At 38.5% G+C, this 25,187-nt stretch overlaps 1 protein-coding gene across 1 annotated transcript in view; it reads right to left on the bottom strand.

Annotated features, from left to right (window-relative positions):
• sh3gl1b (SH3-domain GRB2-like 1b) overlaps positions 1 to 23,342 on the bottom strand; it is a 33,791-nt gene extending 10,449 nt beyond the window's left edge. The window contains exons 1-4 of the mRNA XM_061977971.2: positions 22,991 to 23,342; positions 2,803 to 2,871; positions 2,613 to 2,685; positions 2,380 to 2,523 (exon numbers count right to left, since the gene is read on the bottom strand). Coding sequence (XP_061833955.1) covers positions 2,380 to 2,523; positions 2,613 to 2,685; positions 2,803 to 2,871; positions 22,991 to 23,035 — 331 coding nt within the window. The 5' untranslated portion in view covers positions 23,036 to 23,342. The remainder of the gene's footprint in view (positions 1 to 2,379; positions 2,524 to 2,612; positions 2,686 to 2,802; positions 2,872 to 22,990) is intronic.
• Positions 23,343 to 25,187: the final 1,845 nt, after the last annotated feature.

Below are 25,187 nucleotides of genomic sequence, written 5' to 3'. Positions count from 1 at the left end.
AGGGCTCCTCACACTTGCTTAAAATGACTGTTTGGCCCATTGTCACTTTGGCCCTTTGGAGGTAAAAGTCAAATATTCAGCATCTTCCCATCAAGCTCTGATGCTGCTGTTTTGTAGGATCTCTGTGTAACAGATTGTTGCCCACATTTGTACATACGTTTATCAGTGACTACGTTTCCATGCACTAAATTAGTCTGATTTCTCAAATAGTTAGTTTTTTTTGTATTTTCACAACTGCGTGTGAAGTCCCAGTGTCTATGCTCACTCTCAATGCGACTATTGGCCATACGCCCTGTGCTTGCTGAAGTTAAATAGCAGACAGCATCAAGAAATAGTCATAGATTACACCACAAACATGACACTACTCAGGAGATCTCAGAGCGGATGCAGGTCCGAAGCAAAGACTCTTGGGAGAGAGTTGTTTTGAAGGAATTTTCGGACGGAGAACGGAAAGAAAACTTTCGAATGTCTCAAAGTTCAATCAATAAGACTGTGGATTGATGGAAGGAGTTTTAAATCTAAAGGAAAAGACCATTTGTGACTGCATACTACTTTATATGATGGTTGCTATTGTTGTTTACATGTGTTATGTGAAATACTGAGTTATTGTTAATTCGGTTTGGAGTGCACAAATGCAGCATGAAGAGGTTTGTCAACGCCTTCTTTTTTGCCCATACATGCTTTCATTCACTTCCACCCCTCCTGTATTTGTTCAGCAGTCCAAATGAAACTGGCATTCTCCATTTCTGTCGCTACCTTTTTAAATAAATCAATGTTCCTTTTCTCTCTCACATCGATGCACTTCAAAACGTTACATTATTTTACAAAACCCAAAACCAGTGAAGTTGGCACGTTGTGTAATTCGTAAATAAAAACAGAATGCAATGATTTGCTAATCCTTTTCAACCTATATTCAATTGAATAGACTGCAAAGACAAGATACTTAACGTTTGAACTGGAAAACTTTGTTGTTTTTTGCAAATATTAGCTCATTTGGAATTTGATGCCTGCAAAATGTTTCAAAAAGCTGGCACAAATGGCAAAAAAGACTCAAACACTTATTTGGAACATCCCACAGGTGAACAGGTGGGTGCCATGATTGGGTATAAAAGCAGCTTCCATGAAATGCTCATTCATTCACAAACAAGAATGGGGCGAGGGTCACCACTTTGTGAACAAATGCGTGGGCAACATATGTTGCCATCCAAGCAACATTATCATGGACGCCCCTGCTTATTTCAGCAAGACAATGCCAAGCCACGTGTTACAGCAGCGTGGCTTTGTAGTAAAAGAGTGCGGATACTAGACTGGCCTAAATCGGGATCTGATTCAAGGTTATATTCCATGCGTTGGGACTGGCGCATGCGTGATACAAAGGGTCCCCTCCGGCACCCCCACCCACTTGAGAGACCTGGTTCTCATTTGCATAATTTAGGAGCGGCAGTCCAACTTTGTAAAAGCCAGACAAGATTAGGTTAAGGTGTTTTATGGGTTGTAAAATGCTTCTTTTGTGCAGAATTATTTGAGAAATCAGACTACCGTATTTTTCGGACTATAAGTCGCAGTTTTTTTTCATAGTTTGGCCGGGGGTGCGACTTATACTCAGGAGCAACTTATGTGTGAAATTATTAACACATTACCGTAAAATATCAAATAATAATATTTAGCTCATTCACGTAAGAGACTAGACGTATAAGATTTCATGGGATTTAGCGATTAGGAGTGACAGATTGTTTGGTAAACGTATAGCATGTTCTATATGTTATAGTTATTTGAATGACTCTTACCATAATATGTTACGTTAACATACCAGGCACGTTCTCAGTTGGTTATTTATGCCTCATATAACGTTCACTTATTCAGCCTGTTCACTATTCTTTATTTATTTTAAATTGCCTTTCAAATGTCTATTCTTGGTGTTGGGTTTTATCAAATACATTTCCCCAAAAAATACGACTTATACTCCAGTGTGACTTATATATGTTGTTTCCCTTCTTTATTGTGCATTTTCGGCCGGTGCGACTTATACTCCGGAGCGACTTATACTCCGAAAAATACGGTAATTTAGTGCATGGAAACATAGTCAGCCAGTTTTACAGATACCACATCTGAGATGTGGTGGCATTATTCTCCCAGAGGAATGCGTTTATTTATTCAAGCGGCACCTGGCGATCGATTGGGGCACAGTGTCTGTTTGAGGAAACACAGAACTTCCTGATAGTGCAGCGACATGTCATCTGCTTTGAAAACGGCAGTAAAAAAGCTTTTGACTACTGACTGAACTTTTACTGAAAAAGCCTTTTAAAAAAGTATGGAGCACTTAAAAAAAAAACCCACCAAACCCAGCAAAGTGTCCATATGTCCCAACATGCACCTTACCAAAGTTAGTCTCCTCTCCAAGATCTCTCCCATACTTGGACATGCATTCTCCCAGCAGGCCCTCGGCTTGGGGGTAGCCGGGATTCTTCACCTGACCCCGGATTTTAGACATGGTGTTCAACATGGACAGTTTGGCCCTCGATGCTGCCCGTGGAAGAAGGGGTTGTGATGAAACTCTTCCAACAAAGGATAAACACATTTACACTAGCCAGGTTTTTGCTGTTGTTGCTTACCCGGGTTGGGTTGGAGATACTCGGAGGTTTTAGAGATCACCTCCGCTACGGCTTTACTGGTCACGTCCACCCTCTAGGAATAATATGGAGATGCCAACATCAAAGGGTGCAGAGTACTATTATAATATTGGCTGTTGAAGTCATCTAACAATGTTTTCCACTTTACAATCGCAAAAATACGCCGTCTTACCCGCTCCAAGTCTCTGAAGTCATCATCGAGTTTGGTTCCTTCTGCGCCGCCAACTTTCTCACTCACCATCTAGCGGTAGAGACAAAGGTGGGGGTGAATAAAGAGTGAGGCCATTTCATGTCCCCCATAAGGTTTTAATAAACATGTTAACCTGCAGGCCATAAATGTTGCTATTTGCTAAGTTCTAGAGATTTTGAAGTACTCTCACAAGTAAACACTGCATGCCCTGAGCATTGGCATTCAAAAATGCAAAGCAGAGCTATTCAACCGGCGGCCTGGGGGCCAAATCTGGCCTGGGAATGGCACCATACGGTATAGTGCTGCATACCTGCCAACTTTTGAAATCAGAAAAACCTAGTAGCCAGAGTCCAGGGGCCGCAGGCCCCGGTAGGTCCAGGACAAAGTCCTGGTGGGGGGTTCAGGCTTCGCCCCCCGACGCAAAATGATTATTAGCATTCAGACAGGTTAAAATGTTGCTAAAACCATTACTTTTCTATCAGTCACAGTGACTTTTCAAAACAAAAATATTACAGCAAAAATCATATGGGTTGATTGACATGTTTATTCTGTAAGCTAACTTCAATATTTTGAAATTATTTTGACAGTTAATGCCAGTTATCCTGTCAACCTTTCACAAGACTTCAATTTGTTAATTGAAAGTATAAACAGTATAAACACTTTTTACAGTAAACAAATAGTAAAACAGTACTAAACTATTCCATAAAAAAAAAAAATGGTGTCATTATTAACTTTCTGTCCAAGCTTGTATAACCTACTGCCTTGTTCAATTGTATAAAATATTCTGTGCCTAAAATTCACATTTCTATCACAATTATCATACTGTAAACATGGTAAGCTAACTTCATTAAAATTAATAGTCCTGTCAATAGCATGGAATTACAATTCAAATGTAGTTTTTCTGTAAGCCTTTCAAAAGAATTCAAAATATGAAAAATTAATGAAAATTAATTTAAGCCATCAGACACTTGAAAAGTGGCACATCACATACATTTTAACTTTTCAACAGAAATAGCACTGCAAAAATATTAAGGACATACTTCTGTATTTTGGTAGTTGTGCTGTCAACATTTAACAACATTTCTTCAACTTGGACTTGAAAGCATAAATAGTATAAACACTTTTAACAGTATAACAGTACTAAACAATTCCAATAGATAACATTGGTGTCATTACCTTTTTGTGGCTAAAATCCGAAAAACGTTGAAAGTTTTCCACTTGTATCGCTAGCAACGGCATTAGACTTGTGTTCTTTTGTCCCAACGTGGTCTTTTACATCGCTAATTCCTCCGTGTCCGATCGAAAAATCTTGTCTGCACAAGGTGCAATTCGCGTAGTTTTCACCCTTTTTGGAACGGATAATTATTCCCGGATAGGCTTTTGAATATTCTTCACGGAATGACTGCTGTTTTCTTTTCAGTTTAAGACTCGTTTGCGATTTTTCTCCGGCTGATTCCATGATCGTTCGCTCGTTTGGAAACAATGGCAACAGGTGCCTCGTGCTTGGCAGCGGTGCTATAAATAGCCTCGCGCATTTAAAAAATTTTTTTTTTTTTTAATTAATGAAAAACCGTATTTTTTATCACTGCAACCGTAACCTGGAATAGGTTGATGAAAACCGTACTAATTACGGGAAAACCGGAGTAGTTGGCAGGTATGGTGCTGCTATTGAATAGAGGAACTTGGACCACTGCGAACACATTGGCAGACCCTTGCATGGACATTTTAACCCTGCTAGCAAACATAGAACAACGGGGTCCGAACTTGAAATATAAAGAACTGAGGAGTTCCTCAAGGCATCCTTTTAAGTCGGATAAACATTTAAAGTTAAAGTTAAAGTACCAATGATTGTCACACACACACACACACTAGGTGTGGCGAAATTATTCTCTGCATTTGACCCATCACCCTTGATCACCCCCTGGGAGGTGAGGGGAGCAGTGAGAAGCAGCAGTGGCCGTGCTCAGGAATAATTTTTGTTGATTTAACTCCCAATTCCAACCCTTGATGCTGAGTGCCAAGCAGGGAGGTAATGGGTCCCATTTGTATAGTCTTTGCGGTCCTTTTCAAGGTTTCTCGTTGTTTCCATTGGGTTTATTTTTTTCTTGCCCTGATGTGGGATCTGAGTCGAGAATGTCGTTATGACTTATGGCTACGTTATGGCTATCTCCATTCAACGTTTATTGGATTCCCCATCAAGGATGTTATTGTTAAACAATTGTTTTTGTGTCAAAAACTAGGGATGTTCCGATCGATCGGCATTTGAAAATTATTGTGAAAAGGTACGTGATCGGCCATCCCTATTTTAATGCCGATCACAAACACCGATCCTCTCTGGCTGACGAGCGGATTAGTATGTTTCCATACACAGTGTGGAGCCCTTCACCTAAGATAATGATAATAACCTCCAGTATAGCAATGAACCGCATTTCCTAGTATCTTAAGAATCAGTATTATGTCAAGGTTAAACATGTTACACACCGGAAGCAAACCAGGGGCAGGCATGCTAATAGTTAAGCGAACCGCTAAGCTAGCTTGAAACAACACAAGAAATGAGCGTTTATTAAACTTTAAGAAGTATAGATGCAACCTTGTTACCTCAGAAATGACAGGAAATTAACAAGTGGATTAACAAGAGTTAGAGAGAGGATAACATTGCAAGAACTGTTGCTTTGTCAGCATTGTTTACCATGAATTGATTAACGTGGACCCCGACGTAAACAAGTTGAAAAACTTATTCGGGTGTTACCATTTAGTGGTCAATTGTACGGAATATGTACTGTACTGTGCAATCTACTAATAAAAGTCTCAATCAATCAATCAGTCACAGTTAGTACACGACACGTAAGAGGGCGGCTTGATCCATAAATTGGTGGTGTGGACACCAAGGACATCATCAGTATATGATCCATACTAGAGTGATTACGTAAATATTTTTATTTGATGAAAAATAATACTTGTTCATGTTGACAAACTCAGACCAGAGGACTTTGCGGGTAAAAAACAACGTATTTAAATGAGTAGTAGATCGTAGTTTTTGCTTTTGTTTAATTATTGTGTAGTATTGAGTTTGTTACGCTCAAACAATCATATGTAATAAAAGACAAATAACTAGTTTAAAAATTGTGTAGATTTTGCTAAACTAACACTAGCCTTCAATGTAAATAAAGTGAAAAATGTACAGTGATTGGTATCGGCTGATTTCACTCACTGATGATCGGAATTGGAATAATTAAGGAACGTCCCCACATTAAACCTTCTTACAGAAAGTCAGATGTTTTTGTACAATTAGTGTCAAGATGACACAAGAGATGACTCAGTTTTCCCTTAAAAGCCATTTGAGTTCTAGCGTGTTGAGCGCTGGAGGACATTGTTTTAAAGCTGCAACTATGACAAAGGTTTGACTGAAATGGTGTGGGATCTGATATGTTTGCCTTTATTTTGCAGACTTCTTGACTTAGTATTTTGTAATTCTAAGCAGGTTTTATTTAGGGTTGAGCTTGTTAGCCTTGGGGAAATGAAATAAGACGACTGTCTGAAGTGTTTACATCTGTAACAGCTGCAAAGTTCTTTTAAGTCGGTCCAGAAAGACACACTTAGATAAAAGCAATGATTTACAGCCCCGGGTTATAAAAAAATAACCCTGACCCACTTTAAGTACAATAAATACATTATTGACCCTTGTGTCATTAGAACAGCTTTTACAGCAGTAAGATATCTTTTTGAATCAGCAATTCAAGCTGTCTCATGACAGCTTGACTAATCAGCAAAGTTCTGGGCTCCTTTTGTAATGACTGGGATTGAATTTTATTTTGGTGCAGAGCGAAGGTTGAAATCCAGCCTTGAAGCTTTCAGGTCACTAGTTGAGATACCGAAGCTACACCCTTAGCACTATTAAGCAAATCAGAGCAGAGAGATTAAGCCAGGGGTGTCCAAACTACAGTATTTTCACTGAGGACTGCACACTGAAAAACAAAAGTATGCGAGGGCCATTTTAATATTATTTATTTTAAAAACCAATACAATATAAATTGTAGCCATTAGAGCTGCCCTTAATTGTTGCTGAATGTTAAAGGTCCCAGGGACCCAAAAGGACTCAGTCATTAAAGTGTTAAAAAAAAGTGTTTTTTGTTTTGTTTTACTTTTAACACTAAAATATCAATAGATAGACTTTAGATCGGTTGACATCAAGTTTCCTTTTTTTGTTTAATGCCCTTTTTGGTCAAAGAAAACCATGTTTTTATGGCAAAAACACAAAATATGCAATATACTGTATATTTCCCCAAAAAATGTTCAAAGTTGAATATTTGATGTGAAGTAATTGGAGCCTTGAATAGATAAATATTTCATAACAACTTTGCTTTCGATTCAATATTATTTTGTTAACAATGACAGCTGAAAAAAAAGACTCATAAAAAGTGAAATAAGTCATATATAAATTATATTTTTGCATTCAACGCTTAAAGGGGAACTGCACTTTTGCCTATCGTTCACAATCATTATCATATAAAAATTGGCTTGTACTTTGTAGCTGGCGACGCAGCTAATGGGAGCAATCAATTCTACCTCTAAGTCACTTTAAAAAGGCATTAAAAAACCGTCAACAATACTCCATTTATGTTTGGTAACCTGTATAGTAACCAAACTGTAGCAACATTGTTATTGTGGAAGTGAACACTGAGGAACTATTTTTCTAGCTTACTGACACATTGGCGTGCTACGGTATTAGCTGTAAAAGATAACTACGGCAAGAGATAACCTTGCTTCTATGTCGTTAGACATAGGTGTCTTATCACAATGCGATAAGACACCAATCTGTACGGACTGAAAAACATGAACACTCATATTAAAGTATCTGTAAAGTATTAGCCCATATTTCATGTTTTGTTTGTACACAGCTCGACAGGGTATGTACTGTAGTGTACGCTGATGTATCATGATCAATAATATAGTGACTCACACGATGGACAGTTGGTCCATCATTTGGTCAAGCTGGCCGGGGACGTTTCCAGTTGATTTGGGTACTCCATTAATTGGGCATAGCTTGGCTCAGAAGTTGCAGATTTGCAGCGTGACCATGTCTGCTCCAACGTTTCAGCCTCTTCTTTGTGCTCGCTTCTTTAAGCAGCAGTTTATCCTCCGTATATTTAGTTAAAAAAATATATGGTTGATAATCCTGATTTGTCCAAAAATAGTCGTCTTCGTTGTCTGTTACCAAGTCTGCCGTGATTAGAAAACACACTCACGTTTGATTCAGGGAGTAGGAACATATTTGTTGCAGGAAGTCGGAGGTGCGCTGCTATGGAAACGGAAATAAATGCGCCGAATAATTAGTTACGGCTGTGCATAAAATGACCAAAATTCGGTAAATATTGTACATATTACATATTGTTACGATCTAAATTATATATAGATTTGCAGCGTGTATATAAAACGTTGATGGGGAGTTTTGAACTAGTTTTAGAGGTGTTTGAAGGCTACAATGGTGACTCCCATTAGCCGCATCTTGCAAGTGTTTATCATTATTAAAATCCTAAAAAAAAGACATGTGTTTTTGTCTCTCATGATTGTGAACAATAGGGCAAAATTCCAAAAAAGTGCAGTTCCCCTTTAAATCTCTAGATCAACTTCAGATTTATCTGTTGATTAAAAGTTAATATTTTTTGAGCAATATCAATTTAAAGTAAAAAAAAAAAACTGTCTGCATGGCAACTTTGTGTTATTAGTGTCAATATAGCAACATTGTCTCATTACATTGCACCTATTTTCTCTTTTATTCCACTTTTCATGCTTTTTTTTTTTAATAGTAGTTTTTAAAATGGCCTTTAAAAATTTGCTGCGGGCCACATATTTGGACACCCCTGGATTAGACGTTGTGTCGACGAGCAAATTGTTACTTCATTTCAACTTCTACACTGTGTGTGTGCGTGTGTGGTAGCAGCCCATGAGCCCGCACAAGTAGTATTTACATGCACACAGGATTAGGGAAGCAGAGCTAACAACCACAAATGTAACAAAATGTGAGACAAGTGCTTTTTAAAGCTCAATTTCTCATATTAGAAAACAAATTAATGTTCAGTTTCCCACAGAACTGCAATTTAACTGTTTGGTTGCATGGGGTGGGGTGGAGGTAGTTGACATCACCCTTCAATTTGCACAACGCATGTGAGCAAAAAACATGAAAAACTAATCAAATATCTTAAGAAATACAAAGGAACTTAATTTTGTTGCTTCTCACAAGCCTTTAAGTGCTTTTAAATCGAGTAGAGGGGACACAGCAGAACCTGCTGCTTGTTGAGAAGAGCAATATGTGCTTTCATGTTAGTCACCAAACGTGGCCAGTCACTATGTTTCCATGCACTAAATTAGTCTGATTTCTCAAATAGTTCTGTTTTTTTAATATTTTCACACCTACGCGTGAAGTCCAAGTGTCCATGCACACTCTCAAATGCGACTATTAGTCAAAAGTTATGTGCCTCCGTACACTGGGGGGCACTTATTTCATTTTAACGCGGATAACTGAATTACTTTTACAGTTGACCTATGACGTCACACTAGGACATCATAGGACGTTGTTTTAACTGATGTCCGCTGTAATATTGGCACAGATTACAAGTATGTAGTTAAATAGCAGACAGCATCAAGAAATGATCTTGGATTGTGCTACAGGCAGGAAGCTACTACCAAGAATGTATCGGGTCGGAGGCAAAGAAAGGCGAGGGCAGCGTTTTTTCGAAGGAATTTTCGGATGAAAATCATGTAAAGTTCACTCAAAATAATCTGTGGATTGATGGAAGGACTTTGAAATCCTAAGAAAAAGCCTGTTCGTGCCCCGACTGATATGAGGTTCGTATACGCTTTATTATCTTTCATCTCATTAAGCATTCGGACTTATTTTATTCAAAGTCGCATTTTCCATTTCCTAAACTACCATCTTAAATAAATCTCAGTTTAATTTTTTCTACTATCGATGCACTTTAAAATATTCTGTTCTTTTAATGTGTTTAGCAAATAAACAGTCTCCTCTTCATTACAATTATTGCTACGTTTTTATTGCTTATTGTTTATCTGCGTTGAGACTGGCGAATGCGCGATATGAAGGGTCCTCTTCGGCCGCACACACCCCCCCTCGAGATCTGGTTTCCACCGCGTAATACAGGTGTGTTAGTCCTACTTTTTAAAAAACCAAACACAATCCATGGGTTGTAGGAGGCTTATTTAGAGTCTAACTATTTGAGTAATCGGAGAAATTTAGTGCATGGTAGAGATGCGCGGTTTGCGGACACAACCGCGGAGTCCGCGGATTATCCGCGGATCGGGCGGATGAAATTAAAAAAACTAAGATTTTATCCGCTCGCGGGTCGGGTCGGGCGGATTAATTTTTTTTTTTTTTGCGGGTGGCAGTTAAACCAATTCGGAAATATATATACATAGTTAAATGTTGTTACCCACATACGAAAAACGAGCAGGCACCTGCTGCATATGCCACAACAGAAGAAAAAAAAAGAAAAGAGATGGACACTTTTACGGAGCGGAGAAGGGACGCCTCGCCGGGGTCCGGGACCGAGGCCCCTTCCCCCGATAGGGCCCCACCGGGAGCCGTAGCTGAGGCGATCCGCGAGAAGGGCCCGACGCACGTCCAGGGTCACTACCGCGCCCACCGCACCGACACCCCGCCTCGTCCGCTTTCGCCGCGGCCGGCGTCACGCGCAGCAGGTAAGCAGCTTACCTGCCCGCCACCCCCGTGGCCGGGGGCTCGTAACATGGGTCACTCCGCGCGCTCCGCCCGCGCAGCTTACCTGCTTGCCACCCCTGTTGCCGGGGGCGCGTAACAGGGGTCACTCCGCGCGTAGTGCGCTCATGAAAGGGGTGGGGCTCACCCTGGTTGATATAGAGAGCAGGACGGTGGCCATGGAAGTTGGAACCCGCTAAGGAGTGTGTAACAACCCACCTGCCGAATCAACTAGCCCTGAAAATGGATGGCGCTGGAGCCTGGGCCCATATCTGGCCGTCGCCGGCAGCGAGACGCGCTTGGAGGTGCGCTCAGAGCGGCTCCCATATGATTGCGCACTGGTGTGCGTCTGGGTCGTGACAGCGTGGCACGCGAATGTCTGTGCATTGGATCAGTCTCCTTTCTTTAACAGGCAAAAGCTTTATAACCTCACCATACCTGACAACTTTTAAATCAGAAAAACCTAGTAGCCAGGGTCCAAGGGCCGCAGGCCCCGGTAGGTCCAGGACAAAGTCCTGGTGGAGGGTTCAGGGCTTCGCCCCCCGACGCAAAATGACTATTAGCATTCAGACAGGTTAAAATGTTGCTAAAACCATCACTTTTCTATCAGTCACAGTGACTTTTCAAAATAAAAATATTACAGCAAAAATCATATGGGTTGATTGACATGTTTATTCTGTAAGCTAACTTCAATAGTTTGAAATTATTTTGACAGTTAATGCCAGTTATCCTGTCAACCTTTCACAAGACTTCAATTTGTTAATTGAAAGTATAAATAGTATAAACACTTTTTACAGTATGTCGTGCTGTGAAATACAGCCGACAGGATTGCGCATGCATGGTGCAGGAGAACAAAGGACTTCTTTCATTTAAGGTTTGTGATAAACCATCAAACTCATTCGTTAAAAGGACTCTATAGTAATATAAAGCGAATTTTTCTGGACATTATCATGCAAGAAAAGTTTATTTTTGGGATCGCGATCACCGCGTAATGATTTTTAAAGGTTGCATTACATTATTAACTGTCCCATGTGATCAGCCAGTGCGATTGGAAGTCCATGTTAAATTATTGCCTCCGTAAATAAAACTTCGGCATTCATCACATCCAAAGAATCTGTTTGGGCGACGAAAAACGTTGAAAGTTTTCCACTTGTATCGCTAGCAACGGCATTAGACTTGTGTTTTTTTGTCCCAACGTGGTCTTTTACATCGCTAATTCCTCCGTGTCCGATCGAAAAATCTTGTCTGCACAAGGTGCAATTCAAGTAGTTTTCACCCTTTTTTTTATTTTTTTATTAATATTAGATATATAACAACGGGCGGATGGTGGGCGGGTGCAGTTCTGATCAAACGTTACATCGGGTGGATGGCGGATGGTTGACGACTTTCTGACGCGGTTGCGGATGAAATAATTGCCTATCCGCGCATCTCTAGTGCATGGACACATACCGAATGAGACCACAAAAGACGGCACACTTGTTGCTAATCACTTTTTTGAAAAAGACAAATCTCGATCGGTGTGTCCAATGGGGTCAGGAGCCACATTTGGAACGCCAAATGGTGGTTTCCCATATTCATACAGGCCTCTTTTAAGGTCACCAATCATTGATGGCTTATCCGCAAAGCTAACTAGTTTCCATCTATCAAATGTGATGATCTCCGCTATGATATATTGAAAAGGGTTCTGAATACTCGCTAAATATAACAAGGTTCCGGTGCTGATGCCTGTTCCTGCTATGTCTTCTTATTCTCGAGCACACCCGGCGAGGTGTGTTAAGAAACAGAGTAGAGCTGAAACGATTACCCGAGTAACTAGAGTAACAACATATATTCGAACAATTTTCGCTGAATCGAGGTGTTAAGTTTTTTTTACAGCATTTTGCCTTGTTAATTAATGTCTTCACGAACACAGATACTTGATAAACGCATACTTATCTCTGCGTTTAGGCCTCTTGTCCACACGCAGACGCATACTTGTGCGCTCACAGCACATAGGGCTGTGAGCGCACCTGTTTTTATTAGCACACACAAATTGGCACAATTGGTGTCAGCCTTCAATAATGAAAACAGGCGTTTAGGACATAAAAGACAATTAGGCCAAACGCCATAATTGAGGGCACATCTTAACATGTATAATTAAACAAAAATATTGCTCTGGCCCGGCTGCACCAAATAATAACATAAATCCATTTAATAAAGTCAAACTACAAATAAGGCAACAAGAGAAGTATCCCACACTTCTCTTTTGTAAAGTAAATTTGTACAGCCGATATGGACATCTACATCAACAATATGATTTGCCTGAGAAGCTGGACAGGATTAAAAATAAATAAATAAATAAAATTTAAAAAAATAAATAAATAAATAAATTTAAAAAAAAAAAATATATATATATACCGTATTTTCCGCACTATAAGGCGCACCTAAAAACCACAAACTTTCTCAAAAGCTGACAGTGCGCCTTATAACCCGGTGCGCTTTATATATGGATAAATATTAAGATTCATTTTCATAAAGTTTAGGTCTCGCAACTACGGTAAACAGCCGCCATCTTTTTTCCCCGTAGAAGAAGCGCGCGGTGCATGCTGGGATATGTGACGTTTCATTTCCATTTGTGTGTTTATGTAAAGACCCCAAAATGGCTCCTATTAAGTGTGTTGTCTGTCTAATTATAAATAATGCAGACGAGGCGTGTTAACTGAGTTCTCAACGTTTTCTCACAGCGTGCTCATAACCACATTCGAACTCCCAGCATACAACATCGCTTCTCAGGGCTACCGCGCATGCTCGTAACTATCGTTGCATGCTGGGTAGTGTAGTTGTTATATTTGCTAGCTCATAACAGCACATTGAGAGACACGCTTACGCGCTTAATTCAATACTCGCCGTCATTCCGGGTGGATTGACAAAAGACCTCCAGCCGCTAGATATTGGTGTCAACAGGGCATTCGAAGCTAGACTGCTAACTGCGTGGGAACTTCTCAGGGCTACCGCGCATGCTCGTAACTATCGTTGCATGCTGGGTAGTGTAGTTGTTATATTTGCTAGCTCATAACAGCACATTGAGAGACACGCTTACGCGCTTAATTCAATACTCGCCGTCATTCCGGGTGGATTGACAAAAGACCTCCAGCCGCTAGATATTGGTGTCAACAGGGCATTCGAAGCTAGACTGCTAACTGCGTGGGAACTTCTCAGGGCTACCGCGCATGCTCGTAACTATCGTTACATGCTGGGTAGTGTAGTTGTTATATTTGCTAGCTCATAACAGCACATTGAGAGACACGCTTACGCGCTTAATTCAATACTCGCCGTCATTCCGGGTGGATTGACAAAAGACCTCCAGCCGCTAGATATTGGTGTCAACAGGGCATTCGAAGCTAGACTACTAACTGCGTGGGAACAATGGAAGACAGAAGGCGAACACACCTTCACTAAGACGAGGAGGCAGCGCCAGACGACGCCAACATCTGCCAGTGGATCGTAAATTTGCACAACTTTTCACTTCGGACACCGAAGACGAAGGATTTACGAATGAAGAATAACTTCAGAAAGTGAGCGCTATGTTTATTTTGTGTGTTGTGACATTAACGTTCGAGCAACATTATGTTGCTATTGCTCTGCACTATTTTGAATTTTACTATGTTTGTGATTGCACATTTGCGTACATTTTGGGAGTGAACAGAGTTGTTAGAACGCTGGTTTTTAATATATTATTAAAGTTTGACTGACCTATCTGACTGTTTTTTTGACATTCCCTTTAGCGCAGCGTAGGCGCGGCTAATAATCCGGTGCGCCTTATAGTGCGGAAAATACGGTATATATATATATATATATATATATATATATATATATATATATATATATATATATATATATATATATATATATATTTTTTTTTTTTTTTAAAGCAAAAATATCATTTATTCGATTAATCGATTGGGATATTTGATAGAATACTCCATTACTAAAATATTCGATAGCTGCAGCGCTAAAACAGAGTTACAATAGTTGTTAATGACAAGCTACAAAAACAGACAGTCCCATTATAATGCGTTTATAAGCGAGCGTACCAGGTAGCTGCAAATCTAATTGTGTTATTACAAATCTATTCGTGGCTGGCTGGGGCAAACAAACGAATGTATGAGAAAGACCTATGTTGGTGGCAAGGAGGAAAAAAAATCACAAATTAGTCTTGAGCTATAACGGTATTTTGAATATATTTGAAGCCAACTAAGCTAAACATTGGTGGATGTTTACATTGTCACCTTAAAGACATTTTTTGTATATATTTGCTTGAAACAGCACAATTATTTGCAATTAAAAATACACGTTTGTAGTAATAAATATGATTACAACAATTCAGAATTATATTTGTGTTCAAAAACAGTAAGCGTGTTTATCCTAAGCATTCCTGCCACTTCATTTTACACATCATGGCATCATTTTTTTTAACATATACCACAATAATATCATACCATGGCCTGAATACCGTGATAATATTGTACCATGAGAATTTGATACCTTTATATCCCGACAAATTACTGTGCTCCAATTACCGGTAACCTGTTCACCCCGAGTAGTAGGGTTGTATAATATAATATATAATATAGTATATAATGTAATATACGATATAAATGATATTAAATAGAGCGTTGAATACTATCATTATGCCGTGATAATGCATGTTGATAACACATGGAAAATACACCAAGTTCCTTCCAAGTATCGTTATCATTGGAGGACAAGGAATAGGTAAACATGCTACACTGCAAACTGTAGGACGCTACACTAAGATATGAGAATCAAAGGTGGGCAAATGTGGGCAGATCGATACAAAGTGACAGTAATGATACTAATTATAGTATCAGTTTATAGTCGATATTACAGTGATTAGATCAATATTTTATTATTATCATAAAATATTATTTTTTGTCGTTTCTGTTATCGTTTCCAAACTCTGAAAATAAGTCCCTGGACACAGGAGGACTTTAAGGGCAAAATCCAAAGGATTTAAATCAGAGCTAACAGTATACAATCATTTAAAAAAAAAAGTATGTTATTGTCACGAAGCCATTCTGTTTTTTTGTCTGATTATAATTGTGAGAATTTTTTTTATTATTCAGTGGTTTTGAAAATTTTAAGTATGACTATCGGTATTTATAACCATTTTAACAGTCTTTGTAACCCATTTCGAAATGCTTTCATCATCATTTACATACAAAATACTATATTGTGATGTAAAAGGTTATCGAAGGAGGCTGCAAAATATAGTACAATACAGATTTTAGGCCATATCACCCATCTCTAGTGTGTGGTCTACAAAATAAAATAACTGTCTCTAATCAGCACCAGGTCAGATAAACAATATGTGGCTGTAGGCAACCTCCTAGTGTATTTTTTAAGGAGTCCTATTATGCAAAACTAACTTATATTACCTATTGGTACCCGTATTCGTGATTTGCATAATTCCCAAAAATTTGAAATCAAACTACGAAGGTATGGCGGAGATATTTATAAAACAATCTTGCCTACTTTCACACTTCCCCCGAACGAGCCATTTGGAATTCGCCCAATTTGTGACAACTTTCCCAAGTGTGATAGGGCAACCATTCTCGCGAATTTCTCCCGATTTCCACCCAGACAACAATATTGTGGGCGAACCTTAAAGGCACTGCCTTTGCGTGTCGGCCCAATCACATAATATCTACGGCTTTTCACACACACAAGTGAATGCATTTCATACTTGGTCAACAGCCATACAGGTCACACTGAGGGTGGCCGTATAAACAACTTTGACACTGTTACAAATATGCGCCACACTGTGAACCCACACCAAACAAGAATGACAAACCCATTTCGGGAGAACATCCGCACCGTAACACAACATAAACACAACAGAACAAATACCCAGAACCCCTTGCAGCACTAACTCTTCCGGGACGCTACAATATACACCCCCCGCTACCTCCCAACTCAACCCCGCCGCCCCCCAACCTCCTTATGCTCTCTCAGGGAGAGCATGTCCCAAATTCCAAGCTGCTGTTTTGAGGCATGTTACAAAAAATAATGCACTTTGTGACTTCAATAATAAATATGGCAGGGCCATGTTGGCATTTTTTTCCAGAACTTGAGTTGATTTATTTTGGAAAACCTTGTTAAATTGTTTAATGCATCCAGCGGGGCATCACAGCAAAATTAGGCATAATAATGTGTTAATTCCACGACTGTATATATCGGTATCGGTTGATATCGGAATCGCTAATTAAAAGTTGGACAATATCGGAATATCGGATATCGGCAAAAAAAACATTATCGGACATCTCTACAAATTAGTGTATAGTTCAAACTTGCATCTGTCAGTAGACTCCATATCGAAGCGTTAAAATCTTCCACATGCCTGACGGGGAGAAGACGTACTCGAAGTGGAGGCATGTAAATAAGACCGCCCACAACACGGCGCTTCCTGAAGAAAGTCATAAAGCAGCTTAAAGATGGTCAGTAAAACCTAGTCTATGCAACATTTTGACCAAAGAACCACCACTACATGTTAAGTAGTAAAGCAGCTAGATTTGAAGTAGCACAACAAGTGGTCAGTATCCAGTAGTTAGCTTGATCTACCTCTGTATGCACTAGGGTTGTACGGTGTACCGGTATCAGTATAGTACCGCGATACTAATGAATCATATTCGCTACTATACCGCCTCTGAAAAGTACCGGTACAGATTGACTGGTACAAGGTCAACTAAAAGGAGTTACCCCAAGAAAGCATTACAAGCATGTCGTGTTTATTTAAAAAAAAAAGTTTTCTCCGTGTCAGAGTAACGTTTATGTTTTAGCGTCGTACGCCAAAGAAGTCTGTAAGTATGTACTGTATATAACGTTTCATTGTTGAGGTTTGTGCAGTGTGTGTTACAGTAACCAAAAATTTTAAATATATTTTGTGTAGAAATATGGGGGAGGAACTACAAATGTGCGCTTCATTCACTAACTGTGTTACAAAAAAGATCCATCCATCCATCCATTTCCTAAAGCTTATTCAATTAGAATAATACATAATGTTGGATATAGAGAACATACAAACCCTTTATTTATTGAATCACAATTATTGAAATTCAACGATTTGGTGCATTTGCAAACAGCTAAAATTATGTACAAAGCAAACTATAACCTGCTACCCAAGAATGTACACCAATTCCTCTCAACAAAAGAGGAGAAATATAACCTTAGAGAAAAATCAAATTCAAAACATTTGTATGCTCGTACAAGACTTAAAACATTTAGCATATCTGTATGTGGAATTAAATTATTGAACGGATTAACCAAAGAAATCAAACAAAGCACCAATATGATTCAGTTTAAGACTGTTCAAACTACAAGTGTTCACAAAGTACCGTATTTTCCGCACTATTAGCCGCACCTAAAAACCACAAATTTTCTCAAAAGCTGACAGTGCGGCTTATAACCCGGTGCGCTTTATATATGGATTAATATTAAGATTCATTTTCATAAAGTTTAGGTCTCGCAACTACGGTAAACAGCCGCCATCTTTTTTCCCCGTAGAAGAGGAAGCGCTTCTTCTTCTACGGTAAGCAACCGCCAAGGTAAGCACCCGCCCCCATAGAAGAGGAAGCGCTTCTTCTTCTACTGTAAGCAACCACCCGCCCCCATAGAAGAAGAAGCGCGCGGATATTACGTTTCATTTCATTTGTGTGTTTACATCTGTAAAGACCACAAAATGGCTCCTATTAAGAGACACGCGTACAACGCAGAATTCAAACTCAAGGCAATAAGTCACGCAGTAGAACACGGAAATAGAGCAGCAACGAGAGAAGTGAACATAAATGGTGCGTAGGTAGAGAAAGCAACAAGATGACCTTCGACGAGACGGAGCCGGCCATTTTGGATGCCGTATTCGCCCAACTTTTTAATTCAGACACTGAAGAAGAATTCGAGGGATTTATGGATGAGGAATAATTTCAGAAAGTGAGCTTTAAATGTTTATTTTGTGTGTTGTGTGACATTAACGTTCGAGCAAAGTTGAGTTATTGATGTTGCTATTGCTCTGCAGTAATTTGAGTGTTACTATTTTTGTGATTGCACATTTGCACATTACATTTTGGGGGTGAACAGAGTTGTTAGAACGCTGGTTTGTAATATATTATTAAAGTTTGACTGACCTATCTGACTGTTTTTTTGACATTCCCTTTAGCGCAGCGTAGGCGCGGCTTATAACCCGGGGCGGCTTATAGGTGGACAAAGTTTTGAAATATGACATTCATTGAAGGTGCGGCTAATAACCCGGGGCGGCTTATAGTGCGGAAAATACGGTACACAGAACAAGAATTATGATGAACATCTTGAACCCTTTTCCCCCCCTTTTTTTAATTTGTTTTTATTGAGACAAATATTATTTATGTATTTAATATTTGTTTGCTTACTATGGTATATTATTTATTTGTTTCTCTTATGTTACAGAGAACAAGGAAATTGGATAAAATTGCTATGGTATGAAAAGGGGTAGGATTACATAAGCTCTTCTTCTTCCTACTCCTTTTCGGACATGATGTAATGAAACAGCTGGAATTGTGTGATGCATCACATTGTATCGTATGCATGTTCGAAATAAAACAAACTGAAACTGAACTGAATACTTGTTAAATAAGATCTCTGCCTTGTTTTTAATGACTACTTAGGCCTAATACTCTACTGTATTTTAATGGTGGACATTATGGTGGTAAGTGGGGATTTTCTGAGGTGGTACCTGGTGAAAAAAGTTTGAGAACCATTAAACGAGGTGATCATTTACAAAAGGAAGCAGGCTAAGAGAGAGTGGGAGATAAACACGGATGTGTGCACTGTTGGACGCTGATATCCACCCTAACTTCCTGTTTGCCCCCAGTGAGGAGAAATCTAAGCTGTGTCAACTGTTATTGAGGGGAAAAACAAAGGCAGCCCACAGGAAATAAGTCGTGTGCACATCTGTATACGCATCTATATCAGTTTTGCAGCTATTCTGCTTTTTCGATGATCAGTGTCTATGCCTGGCAAGAATCCGAGTCAGACACAAGCCTTTCCTGCTTACATTAGCAGGGGCGGCGAACAAATTCTTGAGTAGGGGAAAAACCGTCAAACTAATCAAAATTGTGTTTTTTGCATTTTGCATCCCTGGACACAGGAGGACTTTAAGGGCAAAATCCAACGGATTTAAATGAGAGCCAATAGTATGAAATCATTTAAAAAAGAAAAAGGTGTAATGTTATTGTCACAAAGTCATTCTGTGTTTTTGTCTTGATAATAATTGTGATAAAAAAAATTATTATTCAGTGGTTTTGAAAATGTTAAGTATGACTATCAGTATTTTTAACCGTTTTTAAAGTCTTTCTAACCCATTTCAAAACGTTTTCATCATCACATTAAGAAAATGTGTAAAACCCTGAAGGCAAACCTAGGCTGTTTTAAGATTATAAAAAACTGCTTAACTCTCAGCTGTGCTTTTACTTTTATGAATTCAATGATTCTTTCACACATATCTTATGGCTTAACTACATGGTCCCAGGCACACCAGTCATCAATCAAGACCATTGAGTGTCTTTATAACCAAATACAATATTTTAAGTTTTGCCAATTTTATTTTGTTAAACAGTCAAACTGGTTTATAAATGCTTGGATAACTCTGCTCCCCAATTGCTCTGCAAGGCAATTACAAGACTGCAAAGTGGTACCAGATCTACCACCCGAGCAACGTCAAAAGGCAACTGTTGCGTTCCATTCCATAGAACATCTTTTGCCCAGACTGCCTTTTCAATAAAAGGACCACAGCTATGGAACTCTCTACCTGACACTTTGAAAAGTATACCTGCACTTGTCATTTCAAAAAACAAACAAAATTGTGGCTAGTTGAGCAATAATCGTGTTCCCATGTTTAGTTTATACTAACTTTTACTAATTGGTTTTTATCTAGTCAGTACTTTGTCTGTGTTATTATTATTATTGGCTTTTATCTAGTTTGCACTTTGTCTGTATTATTACTATTATCATTATTATCGACTCCTCTTTGCCTTATTCTTTTTATTTCCTATTTTAATGATGTTAGATCCGTGTTGTTGTTGTTGGGGACAAGTGTTGTAAATTAGCTTTGGCTACAAACACTATGATGCATACATTGGATAACTGTTTCAGATATCTATGTTTCTGTATCTGTCCCTATTTCAAATAAACCTTTATATATATATATATATATATATATATAAAATTTACATACAAAATAATATATCGTGACATAAAAGGTTATCGAAGGAGGCTGCAAAATATAGCACAATACAGGCCATATCACCCATCCCAGTGTGTGGTCTACAAAAGAAAATAACAGTCTTGAATCAGCACCAGGTCAAATAAACAATATATTTTTGCAGTTTTAGCAGTGTCTATGCCTGGCAAGAATCCGAGTCAGACACAAGCCTTTCCTGCTTAAAGTTAAAGTACCAGTGATTGTCACACACATTAGCAGGGGCGGCAAAGAAATTCTTGAGTAGGGGAAAAACAGTCAAACTCATCAAAATTGTGTTTTTTTGCATTTTGCATCCCTGGGCACAGGAGGACCTTAAGGGCAAAATCCAACAGATTTCAATCAGAGCCAATAGTATAAAATATATATATATATATATATATATATATATATATATATATATATATATTTTTTTTTTTGTGTGTGTGTGATAATGTTATTGTCACAAAGCCATTCTATGTTTTTGTCTGATAATTGTGATTAAAAAATGTTAATTATTCAGTGGTTTTGAAAATTTTAAGTATGACTATCAGTATTTTTAACCATTTTTAACAGTCTTTGTAACCCATTTCGAAATGCTTTCATCATCATTTACATACAAAATGATATATCGTGACATAAAAGGTTATCGAAGGAGGCTGCAAAATATAGCACAATACAGATTTTAGGCCATATCACCCTCCCTGGTGTGTGGTCTACAAAATAAAATAACAGTCTCTAATCAGCACCAGGTCAAATAAACAATATGTGGCTGTAGGTAACCTCCTAGTGTATTTTTTTAAGGAGTCCTAATATGCAAAACTAACTTATCTTACCTATAGGTACCAGTCATTTCTCAAAAAGTCGGAATCAAACCATGAAGGTATGGCGGACATATTTTAGCCGTTTTAGCAGTGTCTATGCCTGACAAGAATCCGAGACAGATACAAGCCTTTCCTGATGACATCAGCAGGAGCGGTGAACAAATTCTTGGGTAGGGGAAAAACAGTCAAACTCATCAAAATTGTGTTTTTTACATTTTGCATCCCTGGACACAGAAACCTTAAGGGCAAAATCCAACGGATTTAAATCAGAGCCAATAGTATGAAATCATTTAAAAAAGAAAAATTGATAATGTTATTGTTACAAAGCCATTCTGTGTTTTTGTCTTGATTATAATTGTGATAAAAAATGTAATTATTTATGTATGTCTATCAGTATTTTTAACCATTTTTAACAGTCTTTGTAACCCATTTCGAAATGCTTTCATCATCATCCATCCATCCATCCATCCATCCATTTTTTACCGCTTATTCCCTTCGGGGTCGTGATTTACATACAAAATAATATATCGTGACATAAAAGGTTATCGAAGGAGGCTGCAAAATATAGCACAATACAGATTTTAGGCCATAACACCCTCCCTAGTGTGTGGTCTACAAAATAAAATAACATAGTCTCCAGGTCAAATAAGCAATATGTGGCTGTAGTTAACCGCCTAGTGTATTTCTTTTAAGGAGTCCTAATATGCAAAACTAACTTATCTTACGTGTATTTGGGATTTGCATAATCCCCAAAAATTTGGAATCAAACTATGAAGGTATGGCGGAGATATTTTAGCTGTTTTAGCAGTGTCTATGCCTGGCAAGACACTGCTAAACACATGCCTTTCCTGCTGACATCAGCAGGGGCGGCTAAGACATTCTTGAGTAGGGGAAAAAGAGTCAAACTCATCAAATTTGTGTTTTTTGCATTTCCAATCAGTGGGGGATCCCATTCAACCTCCTGTTATAAAAAAGAGGCCCTAAACACAACACAGCTGGACACAACTGGTGGAAAAGGAGGTCAGCAAGTATTCAGCTCAAAGAAGAGGAGATACTAAAATACTTCCATAAAGTTGCTTACATTGTACAACCTGGAGGTTTATAATTAGCAGTAAAAAGTAGGTTTACATTCAAACACCGCACATTACTATAACTATCTATAACGGCAACAACTCCACTTTAGTAAGGATTAGCTCGGGTAAAAAGAGTAAAATGTCAAGATTCGCTGCTATTAGCTTATGTCATCGTTCGCTAGGCTAACGGTTTGTTAGCATTCGAAAAGTAGCGTTAGCTCCGATGCTAAGCGAAGCTAGCATGCTAGCCACGGGCGAGAAAAGTTTGACAAACCTGACTGGCTTTATAAAACTGCTTCTTCAAGCCTGCCACGGACATCTCGGAGGGCTCTTCGGACTTCTTCGGTGTAAAAGTTAGCCGAGCGTTGTTGTTTTGGTGTGATTTAAAAAAGAAAAAAAGGGGGAAAAAAGGAGTGTTTGGGAGGTATCATAGGACTGCCCAGCCGTCCGTCACGCTCCTGAGGCTCTGGACACGCCGACTGACCACGTCCGCGTCCTCACACTGCACTCAAGTCTCTTGCTTTTTCTTGTCAACTTCAACTACGGACTGATATTCTTGCGCAAACTTCAGAAGAGACCTTGCCAATTCTTTGCACACACAAACAAATCTGCAAGGGGGGGAAAAGAATGGATTTTTTTTTTTGCAAAGCGTCATTTCATTTGGGACCCTTAAATTGGAGCATGCTGGCCCCCGCTGGATGAGAGTGGAAGTGCAGTGATGGCGTCATCGATGCAGATGTTGACATTGCATAACATTTTTTACTACACTTTGTTTGTTATATATATATTTTGCATTCTATTTTAGTTACTTTGAATTTAAACCCCCTGGCGCTGTTTTGTACGGTTTTGTACTGTTTTTGTACTTACTTTGATTATTATTTCTCAACTGTTTGTAAATGTTAAAATTAGGGATGTCTGATAATGGCCTTTTTGCCGATATCCGATATTCCGATATTGTCCAACTTTAATTACCGATACCGATATCAACCGATGCCAACATATACAGTCGTGGAAGTAACCAGAGGTGGGTAGTAACGCGCTACATTTACTCCGTTACATCTACTTGAGTAACTTTTGGGATAAATTGTACTTCTAAGAGTAGTTTTAATGCAACATACTTTTACTTTTACTTAAGTATATTTATAGAGAAGGAACGCTACTTTTACTCCGCTACTTTTACTCCGCTACTTTTATCTACATTCAGCTCGCTACTCGCTACTAATTTTTATCGATCTGTTAATGCACGCTTTGTTTGTTTTGGTCTGTCAGACAGACCTTCAAAGTGCCTGCCTTACTGGTGACGTTTCACTTCGTTCCACCAATCAGATGCAGTCACTGGTGACGTTGGACCAATCAAACAGAGCCAGGGGTCACATGACCTGACTTAAACAAGTTGAAAAACTTATTGGGGTGTTACCATTTAGTGGTCAATTGTACGGAATATGTACTGTACTGTGCAATCTACTAATAAAAGTTCCAATCAATCAATCAAAAGTGTGAGGGAAAAAAGATACTTGTTTTATTTCAACCGTACCGTCAAAAGCCTCAAGACTGACCGCACATGAGGACGTTCCTGTCTTCACAATAAAAGTGCCGCTCCATCGCGCCTGCGCTTTCAAAACAAGAGTCTCCGAAAGCCAGCGCAAACAAGCTAGCAAGCTACGGAGTTTGACGCCAATATATTTCTTGTAAAGTGTATAAAAACGAATATGGAAGCTGGACAAATAGGATGCCAAAAACCCACCACTTTCATGTGGTATTATACAGAAAGGAGGAACTTTTATTCTCCTCCATTTGAAAACGTGGACGTTATCATCACGACTGTCTGATTACAATCAATGCAAGTCATCAGAATCAGGTAATACACCAACTTATATTCTAGTCTTCATTAAAGAAATTAATCTATATGTTAAACATGCATGTATATTCATTAAAACACCTTTAACATGTAAACAAAAACAGCAAAATAAATACTTATAAATTATATACTGTATATATCAATGTATATGTATGTATGTATATATATATATATATATATATATATATATATATATATATATATATATATATATATATATATATATATATATATATGTGATATGAGTGTGTATGTTACTCATCAGTTACTCAGTACTTGAGTAGTTTTTTCACAACATACTTTTTACTTTTACTCAAGTAAATATTTGGGTGACTACTCCTTACTTTTACTTGAGTAATAAATCTCTAAAGTAACAGTACTCTTACTTGAGTACAATTTCTGGCTACTCTACCCACCTCTGGAATTAACACAATATTATGCCTAATTTGGACAACCAGGTATGGTGAAGATGAGGTCCTTTTAAAATATATATATATAAAATAAGATAAATAAATTAAAACAAAATTATTGAATAAAAAAGAAAGTAAAACAATATAAAAACAGTTACATAGAAACTAGTAATTAATGAAAATGAGTAAAATTAACTGTTAAA

This window comes from Nerophis lumbriciformis, linkage group LG18, assembly GCF_033978685.3.
Source record: "Nerophis lumbriciformis linkage group LG18, RoL_Nlum_v2.1, whole genome shotgun sequence".
NCBI classification, from domain to species: domain Eukaryota; kingdom Metazoa; phylum Chordata; class Actinopteri; order Syngnathiformes; family Syngnathidae; genus Nerophis; species Nerophis lumbriciformis.
Note: the sequence above shows the minus strand (reverse complement) of the source record. Positions and strands in the feature narration are given on the sequence as shown.